We start from the raw sequence: 27,155 nt of genomic DNA on the forward strand, positions 1-27,155 counted from the left end.
GTGGCGCTTTACTGGACTCACTTTGGTATATCTGTGTCACTTTTGTACTGAGGAGCCCAGTACTGCGCTCAGCACTCCAGATGTTTGCTGAGTAGAGGGGAAGGATCACCTTCCTCAGCCTGCTGCTAACACTCTTCCTGATGCAGCCCAGGATGCTCCTGCCCTTCTTTGCTGTGAGGGTACATGGCTTACTCACAGTCACCTTGTTGTCCAGTCTCCTTTCCAACTGGTTGGCTCTCAGCCTGTGCTGATGGTTATTTCTTCCCATGTAGGGGATGGACTTTGGATTTCCCTTTGAGTTTCATGTGGTTGATCTCTGCACATTCCTCCAGCCTCTCAAGGTGCCACTGAATGGCAGCACAACTGTCTGCTGCATCAGGCATCCCAGTTTTGTGTCATCTGTAAACTTCCTGAGAGTGCACTCTGATGGTCATCCTGGTTCTCAATGAAGATGTTAGAATATTGGCCTCAGTATAGACCCTGGGGTCCACCAGTGGTCACTGGTCTCCAACTGGACTTTGTGCCACCGATCACAACCATTTGAGCTTGGCAGTTCAGCCTATTTTCAGTCTGTCTCACTGTCCACTTATCTTGCTTCATTAGTTTGTGAATGAGGACATTGTGGGAGACAGTGTCAAAAGCCTTGCTCAATTAATTTAAGGTATTGGTCATGGTCATCATCTACCAAGCCAGTCATTTAATCGTAGAAGTGTATCAGGTTGGTAAGACACGATTTCACCTCTTTAAGTCTATGCTGAGTATTCCCAGTCTATTTCTCGTCCTTCATTTGCTTGGAAATGCTTCCAAGAGGATTTGCTTCATCTTCCCAGGAACTGAGGTGAGGCTGACCAGCCTGTGTCTTGAGACTTTATGCTAAGAACAAATTGCAAATTATACCGTAACATTAGATTATTTATTTATTTAATAATTTATTTAAAATTTTCAGTGTCTCTCTTCTCTACTTTGAGTTTGCCAGGAAGCTTTGGAAAGCCTTCAGGAGAAAATTGCCCCCTTCTCTTTCACTACTAATAGCCACCTATACTGATTTCACAGAGGACCTCTGATTACTATAATTCCCAAGTGTCATCTACAGTGCAGACTCCCAACTACTTTTCTGAGGTTGATCACTAAATTCTTAGTCATTATCTCCAGGGAAATTAAGAGTAGTTCAGATTTGCCAGATTTTCTTGAGTTTGTCTGAAACTTTGAACAGACTAAAAATGAAAAGAAATTTAATTAGTGGAGCAATCAGTTGTGTTCATAGCATAGGAAATATTTTGTTTGTTTCTGTTTAAGTTCGGGTTTGTTAGTTTGTGCGTTTTTTTTTTTTTTTAAAGGGTGGTGGGCACAGGACATAGTTACAACCATTGTTTCATTGTTCAGTTTTCTCCACTAGCTTGAAGGGTGGTAAAAATCATCTAGTGTGTTCTCTTCCCTGCCTGAGCATTGTTTTGCCAGGGAAGAACAGAGTGGAGGCTCATCTTGAAAGAAATGACAGAGATTTAGTTGTTCTTCTGCCCTTTTCCCTCCTTTTTTCTTGGTTGTTCTCTTTGTAGGAGTGTTACATTTCTGCTTTCTTTTACTATTTATTTATTTATTTAATGAGGTAAGTCAATGATGGTTCAGTTTTCCCTTTCCTACGAAGAATTTTCCCAATAGAAAAATACATCAAGGGGAATTTTTCAATCCCTGGGGTCTTTCTCTGTTTATATTCCCATTGCTTTCCTTTTATTATGGCTTCTATTTTTGTTACTAACAATACTTGCAAGACTCATTAAGTACTTTGTAAGTGCTGTGTCAGCAGTGTCTTGGTTTAAGCCCAGAGGACGACTGAGTACCACGTGGCTGCTCACTCACTTCTGCCCTGCGGTGAGATGGGGATGAGAAATGTAACAAAATGCTCAGAGATTGAGACAAGGAAGGGGAGGGATGACATTATGGTCATGAGCAAAAGACAGACTCTATTTGGGAAAATAGAAAAAACACCATTTCATTTGAACACCACCACTAATGTACCAGTCAAATCAGAGTAGTATAGTGAGAAATCCAACCACATCTTAGAAACACCTTCCTCCCACCCCTCCCTTCTTCCTGGGCTCAGCTTTGCTCCCAATTTCTCTACCTCCTCCCCCCAAACTGCGCAGGGGGATGGGGAATGGGGGTTGCGGTCAGTTCATCACACATTCTTTCTGGTGCTCCTTCCTCCTCAGTGGGAGGACTCCTCACACTCTTCCCGTGCTCCAGCATGGGGTCCCTCCCACAGGAGACAGTCTTCCACAGACTGCTGCAGCGTGGGTCCCTCCTGCGCATTGCAGTCCTCCCAGGAGCAGCCTGCTCCAGCGTGGGCTTCCCTCAGAAGGCTCCAGTGCAGCCTTCCTTGGGCACAGCCACCTGCTCCGGCGTGGGGTCCTCTACAGGCTGCAAGTGGGCATCTGCTCCACTGTGGGACCTCCATGGGCTGCAGTGAGACAGCCTGCCCTCTCACCACAGGCTGCAGGGGTGGTCTCTGCTCTGGCGTACCTCCCCCCATCTTCACTGACCTCAGTGTGTGCACAGGTGCCTCCCTCACAACTTCTCTTCACAACTCCTCCTCCTCCAAGGTTCCCCTTAAATACGTTATCACAGAGGCAAGCCACCATCGTTAATTGGCTTGGCCTTGGCCAGAGGCAGGTCCAGCTTGGAGCCGGGAGAGCCTTCGAGAAGCTTCTCACAGGGGTCACTGCTGTAGCCCCCTCCCTGACTAACAAAACCCAACCACACATACACAAACCCAACACATTAGGAATACTCATTGTGTCTTGAAAGTCCTTTGTAGCTCATTTCTAGTGCTTTCAAAAAGCATACATGAGATTTTAATGGTAGACAGCATGATCATAGTTATGAGTCCTTTTTGTAAATGATCTTTTCTCCCACTGAGTTGTACTGGCTCAGTCAAATATATTTTGGAGTTCTGTGGGTTTTTTGGGGTGCTTTGTTTTTTTTGTTTTTATTAACAAGTCTAAAAGACAAATGTTAAGTACGTGTTACAAGGACTTAACCTAAATTTAAATCTAGGCCTTGTAATTACACATTTTATATAAAACTAAAAAAAAGTGTATTTCTTATTTTTGCCTAGAGAAATAATATATTTGGTGTGCAGAAATGTTTTCAAACTGAATTTTGGCTTTTAAAATCAGTGTGCTGTCATTAAAATGAATTTGAGAGAGTTCAAAACATCTGTCTTAACATCTAATATTGCTACTAAAATGAAGTTCTGTCCTCGTTCCCCCCTTAATCCCACCACCTCAGGTATGATTGGTTTTAAAAGTCAGGTACAGCTCTCTTCAGTATTCCCTGATACAAGACAGGATTAATTTCGTAAAGTCTTGTCAAGTAGGTAGGTAGATTTTTTTTTTTTTTTTTTACAACTGCCTCTTGTTACAGTGTGCTGGGAATTGTTTACATTTCTTTTTAATTATTTTGAATTTTATTATTTTGAATTATTTTACTTTGTAAATCCTGGAATTATTCATGTCAGCCAGGAAGCAGAGATTGTGCTGTAAGTCTGAGGCCCAGGAGCAATCAGAAAAATCTTTGGTACTTTCCGCCTTCATTAACTGAACCTTCTTTCCTCTCTCTCCCTGTTGTCATTGACAGTCGCTATCATACACCTGTCTCTCATCTCTGGGAAGGCCGCTGCAAGCGTGCTCTGCTCTGGGGTCGTCTTGCTTTGCTTCTTCTTCCCTCTTCTGCCTCTGTTGCATACTTTCATGTTAACAGCGTTCAGTTATGCTTCCCAGCCTAGGGAGGTTTTTTTTATATATATGTTCCTGAAATTGTGTTTCTGAAAAACCTGCCTTGATGACTGGGTTGGAGTAAGGAGCAGGAACTGTTTTGACAGTGAGGTTTTCAACAATTTCCTTTTAATGCAAGTTGTATTAAATTCTTGAGCAAAGAGGGAAACTGTGAGCAGTTAAGCCAATTGTTTAGCCATATATATTAAGATTTTTGTTTAATCTTATTTTTTTCCTCTGCTTCAGAAAAGGGTCATTGTTGCTCACTGATTGTTAACTGCCAGTGTAATATGTGAAGGAACTGGGGAATTTAAGTCTGAGTCATCAGAATACTTAGAATTTTGGTTTTCGACCTACCAGTAAATATTGAATACTTAGAATATAAAGCTAGAAAATGCGATTTACATTCTATAAAGATTCAAAAAGAAGGAGAAGTAAAAGAACTGGTTTGGGGTTTTTTTAGTAGCTGCTTTTTTTAATAATTTTGTGACATCTCTGTTAATGATAAGTCTATGCTTTTTAATAGTTTTTTTGAGTTCTTGTATTTTAAAACATTCCAGCTAGAATAATGCTCATTATTCACCTGCAAATATGATTCTCTTCATATCATAATATGCCATGTTGAGTGTGAGGAAACATAGAGGTTGTTTCAGTCAGCACTCAAAACCATATACTTTTAAAAATTTTTTTTTCACACCCCTGTTATGCATGCATGCTTTTTCTGTCTAGGTAGCTCATATTCAGATGTCATTTTAAACATTTCATAAAAATGTTTTTAAAAGAAGTTACTGACAGTACCTGAAGCTCTGCAGTCCTTTGGAACTTGCTGCCTACATTCAAAAGGCATTTTTTGTATTTTATTTTAAATATTGATAAGGGGTTTTGGTACTCAAAAAGACCAGCTTTAGGGACTCAATAGCTTAGTTCACCTTTCTGTTTTTTAACTTAATCCAATACTTTCCTCTTTTGGTTCTGGGCAAAAAAATAATGCATTCCTGCTGAGTTTTTAAAAAAATTACTTTTTTCCTGTTGAGAAATTATTTTAACCATAGTTGAACTAAGGTAAAATTTAGGAAAGAAGAAAGCTGAATTCTGCCTGTAGTTATCAGATTTTTCATGACTGAATCTTGTTTCTATCAGAGATAGCAGGTAACGGATATTTGTTAATAGATCACACAAGTATTAAAAATCATTATAAGGAATTGTGTTGAGAAAAACTTCATATATGTAAAGTACCTATCCGATACCTTACTTAAATAAGTAAACCTGCACATCACAAGCCTTGTGGCCTTGCATCTTTCTGGCTATTTCTAACTTCAGTGTTTTGTATTGTGATTTTTTTGTTTTCTTTTTCTAATGGGAAATTCTTATAGGTTTTCTTAGTGTACTCTGGAGGCAGCAGCTATAAAAATGGAAATTCATGATGACTTTCCGTGCCTCTAAGCAAGAGATGGATCACATAGCAGGAGCTATCAATTTAACCAGTGGCAAAGATGGAGTTGCAGGTTTTTTTTTTTTTTTCTTGTTCTAACCTGACTGAGGGTTCACAGATTAAGTGCATCATGTTCTGCTTGTTGAATAAGCTGGTATCTTTGGGTTCGACCCATCAGGCTGGAAGGAGAGGAGAGGAGGAGCTCTGCTGTTCCCAGTCGGGCTTGTGGCCGCTCTGTGCTCAGTGACTGTGACTGATGGAAAGGCTCAATTAAGTTGTTGGAAGGAATAAAGATAATGACTTCTATTTAGTTTGCATTCAAAGTTACACACTCCTAGCATCTCTGTCTGGTTTTCATGTTAGGATATAATGTCAGCTTCCTGTGGAGCTGGTTTTGTTTACAGTATATACTTTCGAAAGTGGAAGGTGAACATGAGAGAGCTTTTATATATGAAAGAGTAGATATTGGTGGTTATCCTTTCCGGCTTGTCAGACCTATTCCTTGGTATATGTCAATCCAACAGACTCTCTTAGCGAACTCCACTTACAGTTTTATTAATGTGTTACTTTCAACAATTGCTGCTAAATAATATCTTTGAAAAGCAGCACTTTGACAGTGCTTCACTGCTACTTTCCACGTGTGCTGGATGAGTATCTTAATTTACACTAAATTGTAAAACCAAATGTGCTAGATTTAGTTATCTTGTGATTTTTTTTTTTCTTTTTTTCCTTCAAGCTAAAATGAAAAGTTTCCCATATCTTTGGGATGCTGATTAATGGCGGAAGAGATTGATGGGGTGATTTTTAAACCACTTTTTGTGCCCTCCTAAGTTTATGCACAAATGAACATAGTGCTCGTGTTACTGTGGCTTAATATAATAATGATCTAAACTGTGATTGTGCATGGTTTTAGCCCATTGTAGATGGGAATTGAAATGCACTAACTTAATTCACATTAGGAAAATGGTGGATGTGTTCTGGTGTTAACACTTCATGCTATCATTTAAATCATTATAATTTTAAAAAAGCTACGGTCTGCTACCCATTTCTGTCAGTATATCCAGTTCTAGCAATTAGACCTATCCCTAACAAAAGTAGCCAAGCATCTCCATGATCTAGCAAATAGCAACTGTAGGCCAAGAAATGTTCCAGCAACAAGACTTTATAGTAAACATTGCTTTTGCCGTCATGTGTGAAAAAATTTACTTGTATCTATTCTCTGCTGTCTGTTTAAGTCTGACTGTAATGGTGACATGGCATGAAGTTCTGTGTGGAATGAAAAGAACATTTTAAATATGTAGAACAAATGTATCTGCATCCATATCTACTAACGGAGAAGTACAGATGCATGTACTTTCACTCTCCTACTCTGTTTGGATGGGCTATAGAAAAAGTTTATTTTTGTTTGTACTTGTTGGACCTGAAAATTAAAATGTGAATCTTGGATATATTTTCTTCACTCAGAAGCAAGAGACAGATACCTGAGACACAGATGCTGTTAGAATGTGATCAAAGCAAACAAAATTAGGAATGCTATATTCCTGTCACTCCTCCCTCAATATCATTCTGCTTGGGAAATCAGCTGGTATAAAGCCAGGAGAAGCATGCTATTCCAGTTTGATCAGTCTTTATCTGGTGTGTGATTCCTCAGGGATTGTAACGGCATGTTACAATTCCAAATACTTTAGCATCTTTATGGCATTGAAAGAAAGATGGCATCAGGGTAGTAACTTGTCTCAAAACATTTTCCTCTCTCCTTCATGAGATTGTACTTTAATTCGCACACACGGAAAAAAAAAAAACACCTATAGAAAATGGTGGGGGTGTGTATGTATAATTATATTCTGTATACATCTCTGTTTTTTCTGGGCAGATCATGCACAGATGATAATCCCTGGGTGAAGCTGGGGACTGTTATGCTCCACAGATGCCCACCTGAGGAAAAGGAGAGCACAGGAAATGAAATTTTGAAAATGTGCCGTTCTTTGTATGAGACAAAGCACATGCTCCCTGTTGAGGTAAGTTTTAACTTTGGGTATCCCGGGTATGAGTCCTATTTCGGGATCCCAGCTACAAGAAGAATGTTGCCATACTGGATCAAGTCCGATGGAGAGTTAACAAGATGATTAGGGGGCTGGAGCACAATAAATGCAGAGAGGCTGAGAACTGGGTTCATTCTGTCTTAAGAAGAGATGGCTGAGGGAGATCATATTGCTGTCTTTAAATATGCAGATGAAGCAACATGTAGAGGAGACAGAGCCAGCCTCTCAGAGAACACTCAGTGATAGAATAAGAAGCAGTAGAGACAAGTTACAGCATCAAAAACTCTCATAACATACAAGGAAAATTTTTTTTCACCATTAAACTGGTGAAACATTAGAGACATGGAGTCACTGTCCTTGCAGGTATTCAGAACTTGGCTGAATGACATCATGGGCAATTTGATCTTGTTGGACATGCTTTGAGTGGAGGCTAGTTGGATTAACTGACTGTTAGAGGTCTGTTCCAGTATAAATTATTCTTTGACGTATTTGTAGAAAGGCTTTAATAGTGTATTGTCATTGAAGTCAGTGTGTCAAAAGCTGTTAATAAAATAATCCGTAATTTTCTCACTAATAAATTCATACAGATTTAGTGAAGAATCCTTGAAAAATGTGTTGGTGGTTGAAAAAAATGAATATACAAGTAATTGCTTTGTAATAACCATGGTGTTCTGTCTTCCTTAACTATGCATGCATACTTCAATGCAAGCATCTCGTTAAGTATAAAATTATTGAAGCATTTTGTACGTAAACATTGTATATTAATGAAGACAGATTGGAGAAATGCTTAATAAACTTCACACAACTTAAGAGTAGTCATGTGCATATTTTTAGTAGGCTGATTAATCCCTTACAATCATTTCCACTCAGTCAATCTGTTATGGAAAACAGCTGATGTTAAGACTAGAAGCAGAATAGAAACAACACATTCTGTTTAAAATACAGACAGGTGGGTGTGTGGGGTTTTTTTAAATAGTCCAACCGACTGGTTTGAATCAAGTTCAAAATTTATGTAAAACATGATTCCAGAAGGTGTCAGTAAGCTGAAATGATAAATACATGTATTAATTTATTCATCCCTCCAGAAAGTTTTGGTGGAAGACAGGTCTATGTATCCCTGGGACTGGGGTAATTATATGTAGATTTTCTTTATAAGGTGTTGAATGGCACATCATAGCTCATAAACTCATGATCTTACTTGTGCATAGGAGCAGTCAAACTTTGTCAAGTAAAATGTTCTACTTCATCTCGGCAATGCAGGAAGACAAATTCCACTGAGGGTCACTGTCATACAGCAGTCAGTTCACCAAGAGTTCAGCTCAAGAATGGGTCGTGATTTGTTCAGTTCTCTTGAGTAAACTTTTTCTTGAATTCTATAACAAATCCCTGTTTGCAGACAGTTTTGGTATTGGTTGGCAGCTTTGGTTGGAGGTGTCCTCCTCTTTTAATGGTACAGGATGTTGGAAGAGCCCTCCATATAGGTATGAATGTACAGGTACAGTATGAAGATACTCTGGTCCTCAAACATAAAGCTTTACTGATGTAAAAGACCTTTTTATATGACTAGAATGCTGTACAGCAACAGGAGTTGCACTAAAATGTGTAATTGTGCAGTTACCTACAAACATAGGCTTTATTGCTTTAGGTCACTACTTGAGAAGAGGGGGAATGACATGGATAGATTTAAGTAACTTATTTGTATGCACAGCTACACTACTTAAGCGCACAAATTAGAGAGTTGAGATCGTGTGGCTGAATAAGATGAAAATCTGATTACCAACAATTAACCTGTTTAGATGACTTCACATTTCAATAAATAGACTGATTAAGAAGACAGACATAGAATGAATTCTAAAAACTGAGAGATCAGTTTATCACATGAATAACATTTGCCATTCTGAAGTCCAACGGTTGTGTTAGAAAATACGTTTAACTTCAAGTCATGATGGTCTAGAAGTTGGAAAAACTATTTCTTTGGATGTAATCAGAAAGATTTCTCTCTTCCTTTATTTTACCTCCTGCTGGTCTTCCTAGTTTTTTATAGCCAAGTTATTTTTTAATGTCTTTTAAAAGAGAGTTCCGTAGCTTTAATATTTGTATCTGTGTATGTGTGTGTGTTGAGTTTTTTTTAATTTACATTTTTCAGTAGATAGATTTTTAGATTTTTCCATTCCTCTTCAATGAAATAAGCATTCTTTTATTTGCTTGGAAGGCACATGTGTTTGCACTGTCTGACATGTGCACTGTCTGATTAATCTCTTTAGAAAGGGGCAAATTCTTCTCCCCCCAGTAATTGTCAAAGTGTGACTCCTCTGAATATCTCATGTTTTTCTAACAACCTGTGGGTCATGTGTCAGTTGACATAAACACCTAAATGGGAGAATGCATCTAGTCTCTTATCTGTAATCACCCTGGAGTCCTGGTGGACATAAGATGTTTATCTCCTCGATTAATATAGCAGCTAGTTGGTCTCTTTTTTTCTGTTTTTGTAGATAGTTGTTCCAGGTTTTATTATATGAGTTTACATTATTTTTCTTTATTCACTGTTGTCTCTGATCATTTTGTTCAGATAATTTTGAATTTAAATGCTGCACTTCAGTCTGCTTTCAGCCTTTCCAGATACAATACTGTTTTGTACTCATTATCCAGCCCTTCAAGCCATCCATGAAAGTACTGAATAATACTGAGACCAAAACAGACTCCTATGAAATCTGGTTTATATGCATCACTGGTGTCACAGTGAACCATCGATAGCTGCATGACTAGGTAGAAGACAAAAGCTATCTTAAAAAAGTTTCAGCTAAATCATAGTGATCCAGATTTTGAATTAGGACTTGTCCCTCTCGCAGGTAACATCATACCCCCTCTAAGCACAGCCTCTCACTGAAGGCAGGCAGACACTCAAGTGCTTTCAAGTACTTATTGCAGAAAAGAAGGCCACTTGTGTTGCTCTGAGAAGTGCTGTGGGTGGTGGCTTGCTGCTTAGGGTTGTATTTCCATTTCCTGTCCAGAGCAGCAGTGCAGTCATTTGTGGCAGAGGTATGAGGAGGTATTTGTATTATTTGGACAGTCTTCAGTGCTTGGCAAGTTGTCCAGTCCCTTCCTGTGGAAAAAGGGTTGGAGGCCACTCCAAGGGTTTGCAAGTTGGACCACACTATCCTACACCTTATTTCCCTGGTGCAGAGGACAGTGTTTCATATGACATTTTTGAAGTCTTCGCTAAAGTCAAAATATGCCATAGTGATGGTCTTATTCCTAACGACAGAACTTGTTGCAGGGCCCTGGGGGAACATATTTCCATACAAATCTTTTTATGTTTGGTTTTTCATTTTATGTTTTGACGGTTTTCATGAACTGGGGAGTGTCTGATAGGTCTACAGTATCATTTCCCCTTTCATGCCTGCTTTCTTCCATGTCTGAAAGAGACTTTATTTCTCTTTTCCAGTCTTTTGTAACCTGTCATGTTCTTGAGGGTTATGTCTCTTAACTTGATTTATTATTTCTGTAGGTGTTTGGGGGTCAATTTTTCAGGCCCAGAAACATCTTTTTTTATTCTAGCCTGAATTTTCAATGCTGAACTCTCACCCATTGTTATTGGCAACTGTTAACTGTTCTTTTGCTTGAGATCTTTTAATTAGAATTAAAGCAAAAAAGACATTTAACACTTTGCTTTTCTTGGCTTTTTGTTAGCTTTTTTTCATATCAGTATGTCAGCATGATGTAGTGTCATAAGGAAAACAGAGACAGCACAGTCCCTTATAAGATACCAAGTAAGTACCCTTCTCCATAAACCACTGGCAAGACTGGCGTTAAAATAAAACACCCTGTTACTATAGCTGCATTTTAAGAGGACACTGAAAAATGAGGAGCAAAAGAGAGAACCTGCAAAAATTAGTGCATGGATGAAAATAACTTGAAGTGAAAGACTGAAGGAGTGCAGTGTGTTATCAGAGGTCAAGAGGTGATTGATTGTATTCTCAGATATTTTTAGATGGAACACAAGCCAGTAAAATTCTCTCTTGATCTACAAAGAAAGACGTAACAAGAACCAATTGAGTTGAATTTAGAGATTTTCAAATTTTAGCGTAAGGCATGATATTTTGACAGTAGTTGTTGGAATGTATAGTTCTCTTTCAAGAGAGATGATGGATTCTCTATACTCAAACATATCTGTAGGTAAGACTGGATATGTCTGCTAGACATGTTATCAGGCACAGAGTTACTGAAGTCATCTGACTGGTGCCCCTTGAAATCTAGTGACCTTTGGCTTCAAAATTTGGTGTTGTAAGAAAAACAGAAGTTAATTGGTTAGCTAAACATGTGTTTTCTTATGTGAAGGCCTTATGCCTCTGTGATGAGCAAGGTAGACTGTGTTAGAACATGTCCCATTAGAACGTGTAACCAGTATTAGAGTGTAATTGTGAAGCATCTAAGAAGAAAACAAAACGCTGGCATATCATCTGAGTTAAATGTTATTGCTTTGAAAATAGCAATGTTAATTTCTGTATTATTTTGCATTTACTTGCTGAGAGGTTTAATTTTTCTTTATTTTAAAACAGCTCATTGAGAACGCAAGCTCTGATGCAGCATCTGCATTTTTTCTCTCTCTCTGCCTTGTTGCTTTAAATATGTACTGTACCTAGTTACATTTTATAATTTTAGTTTCCTTTTCTTCCTTCCACACCCCAAAATATGATTTGGTGTTCTTTTAGAGAGACTTTTTATAGTTATGTGTTATTTCTTATGACACTGCTTCTCCAGTTAGTTTTGAGAGGCTTCCAGACAGAAAAAGTTACCAAGCATGGTAAAATTGCTGTTTTGTTGAGATTATGTATTTTATGACTCTCAGAATTTATTTTTCTGAATGTAAATTGCATTTATTTTTCTGGATACACATTTTCATTAAAAGGAGACATTTAGAGTGGATCTCTAACTTTGCATTCAGTAAGTTTGCTGGAATAGCAGGTACACGGCTCAAAAGAAATACAGTGGAATATGAGATTATCAGAAGTTTAGTAAGTGTATGACTGATCAGACAAAGCTTAATATATTTATTTAATTTTCTTATTCCTTGATCCTGTATCATATCCTTCACTGAAGACGTCAACAATCAGTAGCAGTAGAGAATACAAGTTTAAGGGAACAAGTCTGGGTAAAAGAACAAGCCTTGCCTCAGTGAGTCAGAGCTTGGTGTGATAGAATATATCCTTCTAGGCAGTGTGTCTTGAAGATAAAAATGTAGAAAAAACTGAGCAACGTGCAGCCAGAGAGCTCCCTGTGCCAAGCAAGGCCAGGTGTCTCTGCAGTACATTACAGTTGGAGCACTTAACATCTCTTCATCTGCAAATAATTTTTAGGCTTTTAGGTTCACAGCTACTAAAACCACACTGCTGAAAGTGTGGTTGCATCTTGGTCATCAAATTGTTACGCTTGTCATTAAACTGCAAAAGATGCAAAAAATATATGACTTGCATTCTCTCAGCTTAATATTTAGCTGATGAGGAATTGCTCTCTAAATGTTGGGGTGAAACGCAGAGCACCTCAGAGAGTTGGTTACCATTTTCAAGGTGACTATCATACAAATCCAGAGCACTTAGTGTAAGTTGTCCTGGAATGTGGGGCATCTTTGATGGCCCTCATTGGGAAATGATTGTGACAAATGACCCAAATTCTTGGAAATAACAGAAAAGGGAAAGGGAAGTTATAATTTGATTTATAATGTAATTTGTTAGTTGAAATACTTTTTGATTTATAAATGAAAAAAATCACTGCAATATTGAGGAAGAGAAACCACGTGTAGGATGTTTTATTTTTTGGTTTTAACTAAAAGCCAAGTTAAAAATTTGGAAATGGACAGTAGGTTTGTTGGAGGGGTTGTTTTGTTTTGTTTTTAATATTTCTCTGTCCACTTTCTTCTTGCAGAAGATTTATGATGCTAAATTTGAGCTATATTATAAAAAATGAGAAATGAGGTGAATGAGGGAAAGTTAATTTGCTAAACTAATCAAGTATGAAAAATTGTATAAAATTTGGAAAGATTTTGCAACACAACTTTATGATGCTGAACTGTTATGTACTGTTATTTCCTTTTTATTTTGTTCCATTTTTATGATTGCATAATTGAGTTACAGAAACGTCACAAGTGTCTAGTAAGTTTCTTCATGTGTTTTACGGTATTTCAGTAAACACAGATATATTCGTCCCACAGAGATTGCTCTGTTGTTCTTTCAGTTGTCCAGGTTGTAATGGTGATTCAGTACCAGCCTTGTCTTAATATAACAAACATTTCACTTATAACCCTGTATTCCACATTTTTCTAAATTCGTCCTTTCAAGTTTCCGAAGAGTTATTTCCAACAGGGAGTTCATTTGTTGTGGCAGTTTGGTTTTCATTTTGCATTTGACATAGAATTTTCATAAATTTCAGTGTGAATGATGATGTTAATATCTCTGGAGATCTCACCAAATGAGTTTACTTTTATTTTCAGTGTATAAAAGAATTATGTTTGCTGCTGCTTAACCAGTCCCTCCTGCTGCCATCCCTGAAACTGCTGGTAGAAAGCAAAGATCAAGATCTTCACGCTGTGGCACTGGAGCAGATAACAGCTGTTGCTAAGGTATGAGCAGTTGAATTAACCACCTTTCAGAGTTTGAGGTAATAAATTAGCTCTTTTATCTTCATATGGTAAGCAGAGACTATTGAGACCCTTATCATTATTAAGATTTTCCACAGCTATTGTGTCCACAGTGAGCAGTAACACAGGGTTAGTAAAGATCTTTTATATAGACTTAAGGTGATTAAAACTCATAGCACTTTCTTTAAATTACTTAGTATGCTATCTTAAGTCAGTGTGGTGGAACAGAAACTGTTCTGTTATATAAAGTAGATTGTTACCTCTGTGTTCATATTCTAGCACTTTGGGGGTTTTTTGAAGTGGTAATAGTGTATCATATGAGTTAGCTTGTTTCTGACAAACTTGGCAGTCTGTTTATATACACATGGAGAGGTGTTACATCACTGGTTTTGTTGTAGAAAGGTTAAAATGCAAGTTGGTATGTTTGGGACTTTCATGCATTTCTAAACAGGTTTTATTCTATCCAGCAGCAAAGTTTCTGGAGAAGAAAACCTAAATACTGTCTTTTTTTCTTCAGACAAGAACTGAAAGACATTACTGTATATTTTTCAACTGTTATATAAAGTTACATTACTCTTTTTTTTTCTGTGTATTTGCTTTTCAGTTAAGAAGAAACACCTAAAAAGATGAAAGCTCATCTCCTAGACAAAAGCATTATATTATCTTTTATCTTTTTTTCTGAAAACTGAGATGGGTTTAAAACTTCTTGAAACTCTTAATTGAACTGTGCATGTAAAACCTGACTTTCTTGGATTTTATGTTAGCTGTGGTCTGCAATCTAGCGTTCTGTCCCAAAAGAACAGGGAAATGTTCTCAGACCTTTATATGAAAGGGAATGGTTTTTCTATCTGGCTGAATTAACTGCATTAAATGTTTCCAGAATCGTAATATTTACAATAGGAAAACCTCATCTCTAATATTTTCAACTTCTGCACTGTATCTGTGGGAGCTCTTGGTTGTTTATTGCAGTATAAAATAATAATTGATGTTAAATTTCCCATATGCTACTTCAGAATAAGACGGCCCATACAGAAGCAGAAATGAAACTGTGTATATCTTTTTAACATAAGCATACTCAAAACACAAAAGCTTTAAAAAACATGATTTGTAGGAGTTCAGATTGAAATTATAACTCTTTTCTGAGATACACAATGTAGGCAAACATTCCTCCATTTCTGCAGTAGCCTTCTAGGGCAGGCCCTCTGCTCTAGTTATATTAATTGCCACAAATTTTTCAGATTCCTTGATGGCAACAAACAGTGCATCCTCTGTCCCCTAGAAAAGATACTATGTGTCCTGCTCTTCCCAGGATTCTCCCTTAAGTCTCTCCTCACTTATTCCTGCTCATGTGCCATGTCTTTCCTTCTTACACCGCACATTCCATTCGAGAAGGTTAGATGAGCTTCTTAGAGAAAGGATTTATCTCCTTTCTGGAACACAGCAGTGAATACCACTCAGAGCAGCAACAGATCTGGAAGCATAGGTTCCATCCATCTAGACATTGCTAATTTTCCTTCAGAAGGACTTAGTTAGCAAAATGGATGAAGCACCAGCTTTTTTAACCTGTTCTCTATGAACATAGCATGGAAGGTGGCAGGACATGTTATATGTAATTCATATCTGTTTGTATCAAAATTCCAATACCATAGTTAGCATCGTGTGTGAATTTGGAGTATTTCCTAGTAGAGTTTTGCATTCTACGCAAAGAACCACAGGTTTTTATGAGGATGTTGATATTCCCTTTTCTTTATACAAATCACAAATTTTCTGAATTTTCCACAGAACATAATTTTATAAATATTAACCATCAAAAGAATAGTAGATTATCTTGTGTATCGATAGTTTTCTTTTACCACGTGCAATTTTAGATTTTGTCTACAAAGCAAGGCTTTTTTTCTAACCGTTTTTAAACAGGATGATCTCATTGAAAAGCAAGCAGGGATCTGATATATGCATTCACCTTCTCATCTATATGTTCTTGTTAACCTTTTAAAATTGACTTTTTTGTTAACAGATGAAAGCTGCTGTGTAAGTGACTAGCTCTGAAGCTTGCCAGCAGGAATTTGTGTCCGAGTACATTTTATTTAACTATTTTCAAAGCATAATGCTGTGCAGTAGCACTCTCTGAATGGTTACTAATTGTATTGCTCTTAACTGGCCTTTTCTTTCTAGTGTGCTATGGCTTTCAATTTTCTACACTCTAGGTTGATTATATTGGAGTTTTAGGGCCAGGAACCATATTGTTGTCTTACTAATATAAAGCACTTTGTACACTTGTGCATGCCTAAAATAATACTCTTTTTGGTCTTCTTATGCAGGAGGCAGCTTGATAAGCTGTTTCTAATTTTTCCTTCTAAATTCAGTATTACTTTGAGCAAATGGTTCTGTAAGAGTGCTGGATAACCTAGAATTTTCAAAGCTTTTACCTTTGGTCTAATGTTTCATCTTAAGTCAATGAATTCATTACGTCAGGCACAGAGCTTAGCCAGTACCTTGAATGTGACATTCCACTGCCAGTGTTAGAAAAGCAACTAGTACAGAAGAGTGCCATGCTAAATTTAAAAGCTGTTCTTACATTGTTTAGAAAATTATGTCTTACTCCTTGTTTTATATGCATCTCTTATGATTACATTAGTTGGTGTTGTACTAAAAGTGCATATATTGCTTAGATCTGTCAATGTTGTTTATTCAATATAATTTTGTATGGTACTTCTTGCTTTTTAAAAACAGTATTTGGACTATTAATGCTTTTTGTAGAGTTCTTAATGAATTTTTCATGGGAAGCCCATTTCTGCTTACATTAAACAGGAAAAGGACAAATAACATCTGGCAAAGGGAAATCATAGCTATTGATTCCCTGACATAGTGCTAACGCAGTCCACAGACATGGCTGTGAGAAAAATACAGCACTTGCTTGCTGATACGATGTATTAGTTAGCCATTTGTTGTATGCTGCTGACAGCTTTATGGATGTTTACAGTTAAGGATGATGCTGAAGTGCTGATACTAGGAGTTGTGTAGCTTTGCCTGGAATAAAACAACCAAGATTTTGTGTAAGCTTTTTTGAAATTGCAGACCTCTCTTTTTATTGTGTATCTTCTTATAAACTGCCACTTGTCTTTTTTGGATAACAGAAATAACTATTCTTCCTCTGTGTTGTGTGGTGTGTGAATAATTTTAAAAATCATTTTACTTAAATAAGCTTATTACTGCCAGTAAGGTTTAGTTTGCCCTCAAGAGTCAGACTGTTTTTGAGAAGGGTTTCAGTGTTGTCTGTTCACTTGGTTATCTTTCAAAGATTAAGACTGATCTTTATGCTTCTGCCAGAGCAAGTAAATATTCTATTACCTATTGGTAGTTATGCTGTTAAAACAGCTATCAAATGGGAGGTAATATAATCAGTGCAAATACTTCTTCAGTCAGGGCTTTAATAGAAGCTAGAACTAGAAAATATTTTTAGTTCATCTAAAATAACTTAGCTCTGTTTGCATACTATACTTTCAGTGATGGAGTACTGAGACCACCTTTGCAACATGATTTATTCAAAAATCTAATATGAAAAATCATGAAGAATGCATGAAATAATGGAATTTCCAGTTTCTCCAGTGTCTTATGCCATTTATGGTTACTCACTTGATGTGGCTTACCTTTTAAAAGACATTATGTGCATGTAAGCTAATGGTGATTATGGTAGAGTATCCTTCTCTATTTTATTTTTCTAAGGTTTTTTTAATCTCTGTCTGTTTTTCCCCTTATGTATTTGTCCTATAGCTGTAGACTCCAATAAGGAATAAATTGAAAAGCATTTTTACCTCCAATAGTAGTGGAGAGCTAATACTCTGGGAAATAGCAGGTTCAGTTCTTTTCTGCTGTTACGTCATCAGCAGCTCTTATCTTTCCATTAGTATTCATATTTCATAACACATGGATTTTATAATGCATAAGTTATGTATGAAATATAGCCTATTGCTAATACCAGAGCCTCTAGACACCTGCACAAACAATATTGACAGGGAGTTGCCCAGACCCTGACTTGCCCCTTAGTTAGGCAAAAGATACCACCTGACCTACTCTTGCTTATCTAAAATTCTCACTACAGGAGAGATTTTTTTTTTTCCAGATAGTCTGCATCGTAGCAAGTATAGCTACAATGTCCATGTGGGCTGTATTAGCAACCAAAAAAAATACTGGATGCTGATACAAGATGTGGGCTTGAGCTTGGAGAGCAGATCCACAAAATTCTTACATTCATGGTCACATGAATTTTTGGAGGCCTCAGTGGTTTATCAGTAAAGCCTTCTGGATGCCTCAAGTTCCTCTTCTGAGTACAGCAGAAGAGGTGCCACCTGTGGCAAAGCTGATCTTCACCCACCTATTTCACATGCAGGCTTTTTTAAAACTTGCAGGCTCCCTGTCTCTGCTTGCCCAGGGAACCTGCTGCCTTGGTAGAGCTGAGTGTCTCCAGCCTGAGCCTGTTTGCAGTTCATAACATCAGTGTGCTGATGGCAAAGCCCCAGGCAGGCAGGCCTGACCTTTACTAATTATGTACTGGCATCGCTGAGTTCAGCGTAAAACTCAAATTGCTATTCTGATTCAGAAATGCAGTAGTACTGTAGGGGCAAATACATGTTGCGCTACTGCTCCTTGTTTGGATCATTTGCCAAGGGCATTAGGGCAACAGCTTGAATCCCTCACCCTCTCCAAGAGCAGCACTTGGTAGTCTGGGACACGGCTTCTCCCCATCCTGCTGAAGATGTGCGGAAAGAGCTCAGGACTCGTGATGACAGAGTGCAAGTGGGTCCTCACTTTTTTACCTCTTGAGGGGAACCTTGCTGAGATGTGGTTTTCTATCTGTAGATGCAGATCCATTTATAAATTCTGCATTAAAGAGAAATTTGATAAAATGCACAAGCCCTGTTTGAAGCAGAGTGCTGTGGCACTGCTTCAGTGGAAATGAGTGCATCTGTTGCAGTTCTGTTTCTGTGTTCACTTTCTAGATGAATATATATGTCTGTAACAGGGAAGGGTATTGATCATTGCAGTCTAAAGGAGTGAGCTAGTAATCAGAGATAACCACTTGAATGCCTACATCTTGAAAGCAGATTTCAGCCAATACCTAAATAGGTATGTAAGTCAAGGAAAAAAAGTCAGTTCCTCTTCTTAGCGTAATTATCCCCATTAGTTCTTTCACTTGTACATGTGCACATTGTGTGTGGGCACCACACCAAATCTGCTTTCAAATCCTACTGAAGGAGAGATGGATATGAAAAAGTAAAGCTGCTCCCATTTAAGCCTTCCAGAAATAACAGATTTTACACTAATGAAAAATTTAGCACCCTTAGCATGGAAGTCTAGATAGGCATAAACATTTTTCTCCATCATATATATACTCTGAGTTTGTCATTATTGTGGTTTATAGTTTATTCACACAATATGGAAAGTGGTTGTGTGTTAATTTGGGCAGAAGATACCTGCGCCTCTGAGGCTTGCTTAAACTGCAGTCAGCTGCATCCCATATCACTGGAATAGTGTTTCTGGGATCAGCGATAAACTTTGCTGGAAGCAGCGTTTTAAGGCTTAGTTAGGATCTTGGGATAGCAAGAGCTCTGCATATGCAGGCAGATCAGAAGTGACTCTTAAGAAGATCCTACTTCTGCTGCCTGCCCAGAAGAAGCAGCTTTTTAACGCTGGGATGGTAAGGGTGCTTTTTAGTAATTGTGTTAATCAGGTTTTAGTCTCTTGTTTACAAGTCTTGTCAAAAGAGTGATTTTGAAAAAGAAAATGTAGTGCATTTAGAGAGTCTGTGTCTACTGTAGGCTAATATTTGGTATGTATGCCAGAAGTATATATGCTTATATACAGCCAATCTGAGCTAATTTAAACAACATTTCAAATATGATTGAAATCATTGGCAAACAAAAATAGTCATGAAGGTTGTTTTGAATTAGTATTTTTTTAAAAGGTAAAATTTTGAGGATCGAAAGTCCATCTGGAACAGTATCCTGGCTCCAACGGATGGAAGAATTATAAGTCTAGTGAAGAGTTAAGAGTAGAACAAATGTATAGGCTATTTTTCTGAGATTCTGTTCTCCCAACTTCCAGTTATTTTCAGCTGTAAGTAACTGCCAGTGGTTTTCTTTCTCGATTTTGTCCAGTTTCTCCTTTAACTTGGGTGAGTTTTACGTCCTGCAGTATCATTTGCCAAAGAGTTCAACAGTGTAAAAAACCTTTTTTTTTAAATTTACTCTGAATGTGATCCTACTAGATTCGTTTGATGCTTCATAATTCTTTTTTAATGAGAGAATGTGCTTAATCAAACCCTGTATACTCTAATGGTGTTGCTATCTGCGCTATTACCCCCTAAGCTGCCTCTTTTTGAGGCTGGGGAGTCCTAGTTTTGCTGAGTCACTTCTTGCACAAACACCACATTACACTCTCTATGGTGTATTTTTACTTTTAAATATATGCCATGTGTGTTTACCTTTTATATTGTTTCAGTAATTTTTTGCTTTAATGCTTGTTGTTCTGATTTAAAATTAATTTTAAATACATGTAGTCTTAAGGTAAACTTAAATTGATTTAATTTAAAAAATCTTACAGTTTTATCTAAACGTCGCTGCTCAGTGTATAAGCTATCTTAATTAAGGTTTTTAAATATACATTGATTTGTTGACAATCTATAGGTGTTGGTAAGGAATTTTGGTGTGTGCATTTGTTTTTATTTAAACTAATGACTGTGACTGTCTCTTCATATTCAACTGATGTCAAAAACATTGACATGATCTGGAGTTGCAAAATGGTAAATAGTTCATCTAACTTTCTCAGCTGCCCTTTTTTATACAGATTTCTTATTAAACCATGGTGTCTCTGCATTCTTCCCACACTTGTCAGACTCCACTTAGACTGACCAAAGAGTTGCAGAATATATACAGTGGCTTTAGCTGCATGAAAGGTGTTCCCAGGGTCTGGTTGCCATCTTGTGTCTCCATCCAGTTGCCTAGAGACAATTACATTGCAAAGGTTTCCTCTTTCTGACCAGGTCTTCAGACAGCCTTGACATCAGAAAGTGGGAAATGTTAATCAGTTTAAACCTACTGGACTATTTGTGCTTAAGGATGAGCTGTCAGACACAACCAAGAGCCTTTTGTGTGCTTTTTTGTTATGTGTAAAGACACAATGATCTCATTTATGCATGAGTACAGACAGGTTTCTCTGCATGCGGGCATTTTCATCCCCATAGTATAGCTCAGATGTTTAATGGTTTTATGCTAGAAAGCACCTTTTACTTTCAGACTTGTCTCTCTCCATTTGCAGGCTTTTGACACAGTCACACTAATCTACAGGACTTTTCATTAACTGAATAATAGCTAAAAAAATTAATTTAAATTAAACCTCCCATCTGCTATTAATCTTATTACTATAATTACTGTTTGCGTTTTATGTTCATAAAATCAAACACTGAAGTCTTGTGTAAAGTTGCATCCTACATACAGGTCAAGAATTGAGCACCCAGAGCTCAGAGGTGGGGCAGCCTCCCATTACGGAAGAGACAAGAGCTGTTTGGATAATGGCTTAGTATGCTGTGTGGTATGCTACAAGATGCCAACACTAGGAATTAACCTGTCTTCAACAGGAAAACATGTCACTAATTAACATATGACAGTTTAGAGGAATTATTAAATAATCGAAGACTTAAAGATTGGACTAAAGACTGGACATCCCTACAGTTCTTAGAACTGTTTTGTAAAGTGGACTTAGAACTGCTGTACATCGTTGCCTTAGCTTTCTAATCCATATCTGTGAAAATCTTGAAGGAAATCAAGTTTATTTTTAAGATTTCAATGCAAAGAAAAACACAGATATCTAGATGAAGTAATGGAAGAAGTAGCATGAGGGTGAAGCAGCAAACTCTCTTCCTGGTTAGCATGATAAAGACATTCTGTTTTTCTGGAAAGCCTCTGAAGTTTCAAAGGAAGTGAAAATAGTAGATTCAAAGTAATGCTCTTGTGTTATTAGTGGCAAAATGAAGGTGATAAAATGAGGTATAACAGCTTTTCATGCTACAATAGTTTGTGTTTTGTCTTTTTAATTTTTAAATTATATTTTATGTTTTGTAGAGTACCTTTTTTCCAAAATAGAGCAACAAATTATTCTATTTCCGTTGCTTATCACATACATGCTTTTCAGTCATCATGGTGACTTTTCAGCTCTTTCACAGAAGTGAAACTTAAATTCATTAGTGTAAAACAGTAAGGATCTTCTAAAAGAATTTGTTGTTTCTTCAAAGGAAGTTCTTTGTCCTGAAGGTAGTTGCAGATTTCTCATCCACTTCAATGCAAGGAGCTACATGGTAGTTCCTCGTGAATGCTCTGTGTTCCTCTACATGCAAATGTAATATCGATTACTCCAAATAAGATGCCAGATGTTGGGAGTCTTGGAATTCCATGCATTCAAGTGAAAATTGCATTCTTGTTCTGATTTATGCTTTGAGCAGCCTGTTTCTGGTTTAACTACCTGTATAGGGAAACCGGAGAGAGTAGTCTCCCACAGTAGATGGTCCGTGTTAAATGATGTGCATGATCTCTCACAGTGTATGTGTCCGAGTAGGTAGGATTTTTTTACCAGTACATTTTCTGGATGAATGGATCATACTTCTGTTCAGTTGTTCTGGAAGAAAAAAATAATTAAAAAGAAAAGCCACACCAGGACTGCAAATTGACACTTTACATGTTACTAAGAAATGGGTATGGAAACTTCATGGGACAGAGAATTGGGTTATAAGCAAGAAGTGCCTGTTGCAGTGTGCTCATGGTGACACTGGTGAGGTAAGGGGTGGATGCAGCCCATTGCACATGAACACAAGGAAGCAAAGTTCTGCACTGTTTTAGCTAGAACTAAAACAGAGAGACAAGGAAACTTTAAATGCTGTCCTGAAAAGAATCAAGATTAAAAGTTTTGTGATGCTAATTTGATTAAAAATTGCTTAATTTCAGCTATCAAGTGTCAGTGCCAAATCTCTCGGTATTCAGTAGTCACATCCTGTGGTCCTGTGTAGAACTTGAATTGGTCTTCAGGGGTGCCAAATCACTGGATCTAAGGGTCTTTATTACTTGCTGGTACCCTGGTACCAACCATGTAAGATAGTACATAATTTTTCTGGAAAATGAAACAGAGGTTAACCAGACAGATGATTTTTTTTTTTAAACTGAGAGGTTGTTTTGTAAATGTAGTGTAATTTCATTAGTTTATTTGTAACTGGATAGGATACAGCTATTGAAAACTATTGTCTACCCCTCCTTTCACCCTTTTTGTTGGTTATATGTATTTGTGTTAGTGTACTTCTTGAAGTGGTAAGTGACCTAAGCTGATTAAAACAACACTGCATTTCAAGGAACCCAGGAAAGACATGTCAAAATTAACTGAAATAGAAATTAAAGTATTCTATAGTGTTATTTGTAAACCTATAGACAAGATTTTCAAGAGGCTGCTCTCATGTATCAATTCTTCTGAGGGATCCAGGGTGTCTCACAGGGGTAGCAGCTCTGTGCTCCAAATCTTTTAAAATATGAGGTGTATTCTTTTGAAAATCTCTTCTTTGCTGTGAGTGCTGAAACTCTGGAAAATCTGAGTCTGCGAATGTTGCCTATCATATTAATATGTGGAATGTCACATATTATATTAATATAATGTGAGCAAAATTTAATATACTCTGCCCTGACTTTCCTGAGGGTGTCATTCTTGATATGGAGGTAAATGGTGCTGTCCGTTCTGCACTGGGGCTGAGAACCTGTGAAAAGTCTATAAAGCTGTTCATGTAATCCTAGCCGGGTTGTTAAGCATCCTTATTCCTTAACTTCATGCAGGTCAAATATTAATATTAATGTGATAGAGACTGTTAAAGATACACCTTTATATATTCTGACATATGCAAAGTATGCATCCCTGTTGTTAATCCATACGGAATACTCATCTTGCTTTCAAGGTCACGCTGTGCAGTTAGAACAGTCATGACATGTTCTGGTTGATGGATGTATCTGGTAATTAATTTTTAATTACTTTGGATTTTTCTTCCTTCATAGGTTGATGATTCCAGTTGTGATGCTGAAATACTCTCCTTGCTCCTCAATGCCAAGTTAGTGGTGAAGTGCGTATCTACTGCCTTCTATCCTCGCCTTATTGACCACTTGCTGGCAAACCAGGGAGAAGGAGACTGGGATGTAGAGGAAATAGCAAAACAACTTAAAGAAGCAGGGTTCAATGCAGAGGCCGGGTCTCTCTTGATGTCTCATCGAGGGACTCATCCTGCGCTCAGGACTTTTACTACTGCCCTCCAGGCTATTCAGCATTGGATCTAAAAATGTTGGATTTATGCATTTGTCTGTCTTCTTGCTGGAGATCTTACACAAAAGGGAGAAATTGTTGTTCTAGTGAAGTAACAAAGTTAGTTATTACCTACATTTTGTAGAAGATACAAACAGCACACTTAGTGAATTCCCATATACTTCTAATTGTTTAAAAAAATTATTGGTGCGGACCATATCATTCTGTTATATGACTAGTAAAGCATTGAATCTGATAATCCTTTTCAGATCAAACTGTTAAATGATTACACTCTGTGACATATAAATGAAACATTAGTAAGCTGTCAAGTTATATACAATTTGTCTTAATTTCTGTAAGTACTTTACTCTTGTCATAATGTAAAACTAATGTAAAAATATAATTATAAAGATATACGGAACAAAAAAAATATCACAGTGAAGAGTAATTTCTGAGAATTTAAAAACCTTAACATTTGGTATTGTGCAATGTTGTTACCACAGCTTTTGTTTGCAATAAATAAAATATTTTGCATTTACTGTAGTCTCTTTTTTTCTTTTTTTTTAGACAGATAAATATTTTCTTAGCCCCTTTTTCTGACATTCCGGTCTCTCCTTAGTGATGTTTATTCATAAGGACAAGCTGAACTCTCCTGTGCTTGCAGACAGTTCTAGTCTTTGAGGTATTTTTTCCACAATTTTGGAAGCCCCATCTGAAATCCTAAACATTTGTAGATACCTTTTGTGAATGCACTTTTAAAGGATTTTACTTTGATTTTCCCTGAGTTCTGAAAAATTGCATAGGTTGCGTGTTTATTTCCAAATGCCTTTCTGTCTTAATAAGGTAAAGTATTTCTGATTGTTTTCAGAGTTTTTTTTAACAAGGGGACTATCTATTACACTGCAATACCAAGGTAATAAACAAGAGTTTAATGTTTCCATGTGTTTATAGGAATTTGTTGTTAAAATTAATTTGTAAATCTTTTGCCTAATCTTGTGTTCAGATCTAATTTTGATGTAATAATATACAGAAACATTACACACGATAAGATCCATAGGATAATACCGTTTGTAAGCAATCTCTAGAGGTAATGTAATCTAAGCTCCTGCAGGTTGCTCAGGACTGCATTCAGCTGGGTCTTGAAAACCTTCAAGGATGAATGTCCCACTGCTTAGCCATTCCCATGTTGAAAAGCTTTTTATGTTTACCCTCTTGTTTGAACCTGTCTTATTTCAGCTTCTGTCAGTTTTCTCTCATCTTCCCACCATGCATGCTGTGAACAGCCTGGCTCCGTCATCTCGATAATTTTCTTGTAGGTATTGGGTCCTCCGTAGCCTTTCCTCCTCAGAGCAAACACAACCCAAAAGAACACCAAACCCATTCTAGTGCAGTGATTGCAGTTCATAGGTGATTTAGCTGGCTGTACCATGTCTACAGTACAGATGCTGGTGATGAATCCGTAAACACTGGTAATAGTCAAAATCTGGCAACAGAAGAGGGATCCAGTTCAAGTGCAGTTGCTCTGTGTTTCAGTAATAACACTCTTATCTGAGCTTTCTGCTATTTGGGATAGCCAGCCCTTCAGTATGTAATATAGTAACAAGCTGACTATTATTGAGACAACAGTTTATAAAATCCTCCTTTTTCCTAAGTGTCAGCCTAAATCATAAAGAAGGAAAAAGAGTGAATTAAAAGCTTAAAGTAGCTATTTCATTACAAATTTGTATTAGTGAATTCTTTCCTAGGCTTCAGGATTTAGAAACAGGTGATGACATTTGTGGAACCAAAACTGACTCACTAGCATCATCTTTGACTTGGGATCTGCTTTGTTTTATCAGCTTTTAGTGACTGTGAAAATAGTTCAGATGTTAGCCTTAGTTCCCACCTTATATAGAATTCTTAACAAGATTTTTAATAATGCTTTAATTCTTCAGATTGTTAACTTATTCTTTGTACTTGCGGGTCCCAGCTCTCCTTTAGCGTTTTACGGAAGGTTCTCTCATCCATGTATCTGACATACATACCAAATTCAAATTTATGTCATTCAGCTATATTGCCTTAATTCTGTTCTGTTAGCAGTCCCAAGAGCCCCAGACTAGTAAAGCAATGTATATTGCAGAGAAAAAGGAAAAATTAAAAAAAGGCAACATAACTGGAAATCAGTAGATGCAGGCAAAACCAGCAGGCATACCTCCAGCAAGAAAAGCTTGGATTACTCTGTAGAAGATACTTCTGTACTGTACAATGGATCATTTTGGTCAGTCGCATGCTTTGTTCTCAGGTTAGTAAATTCAGTGCTAGATTTTCTGACCATTCTCATTCAGGATCGTGGAAAGTTTGTGTTTAGCATCACTTTAGAGCTGATCTGTAGATAGAGCTCTAATAAGCGTTACTGATCTTCTGTCCATTTTCTGTTTTGCTGGCATTACAAATCCATGATAAATGTTTTCCCTGTAGCCGGGACTACTCCTGATTTATTCTGTACTCAAAACTTCATCTATAAGAAACATTTTTAGTATATACATCCAAAATTATCAGCCTACATGAGTGTATGTTCTAAATAAAATAAAATTTAAGGGGGGAAAAAAAAAAAAAGAAGAGGCACATAACAAGGATCTGTGTATCCCAGTGCCAGCCTTTTAGTATCTTCTGTATGGTAGAATAGCATTTGAGGGTCTGGGAGTGACCAAGATACGGTAGCAAATGCTTTGTGTTGGTTTTGGATTTATTTGTGTGTGTGTGTGTTTTTAAAAGATTAAGAAACCTTATTATTAATAGTACTTATTAAGATGCTGAACAGTTCAGTTTTGTCTGTTTGTTTGATTTGCAGGTGGGATCTGTCAGAATACAGCATGAGCAGACTTTTTTTTTACCCAAAACAAGTCTATGCTCTGAAGATGCTTGTGCTCCCAAAAGCAGGTGAATAAAGAGTTCAGTTGTGTCTCCAGGAGCAA

General features: G+C 37.2%; 1 protein-coding gene across 4 annotated transcripts in view; it reads left to right on the forward strand.

Annotated features, from left to right (window-relative positions):
- Window positions 1-24,740, forward strand: part of NBAS (NBAS subunit of NRZ tethering complex) — a 190,137-nt gene extending 165,397 nt beyond the window's left edge. For all 4 annotated transcript variants that reach the window (XM_074861544.1, XM_074861545.1, XM_074861542.1 and 1 more), the window contains 3 exons: window positions 7,079-7,223; window positions 13,735-13,863; window positions 23,961-24,740. In XM_074861544.1, the coding sequence (XP_074717645.1) occupies window positions 7,079-7,223; window positions 13,735-13,863; window positions 23,961-24,236 (550 nt within the window). In that variant the 3' untranslated portion in view covers window positions 24,237-24,740. The remainder of the gene's footprint in view (window positions 1-7,078; window positions 7,224-13,734; window positions 13,864-23,960) is intronic.
- The last annotated feature ends 2,415 nt before the right edge of the window (window positions 24,741-27,155 follow it).

The sequence above is a fragment of the Strix uralensis genome, chromosome 3 (genome assembly GCF_047716275.1).
Source record: "Strix uralensis isolate ZFMK-TIS-50842 chromosome 3, bStrUra1, whole genome shotgun sequence".
Lineage (NCBI taxonomy): Eukaryota > Metazoa > Chordata > Aves > Strigiformes > Strigidae > Strix > Strix uralensis.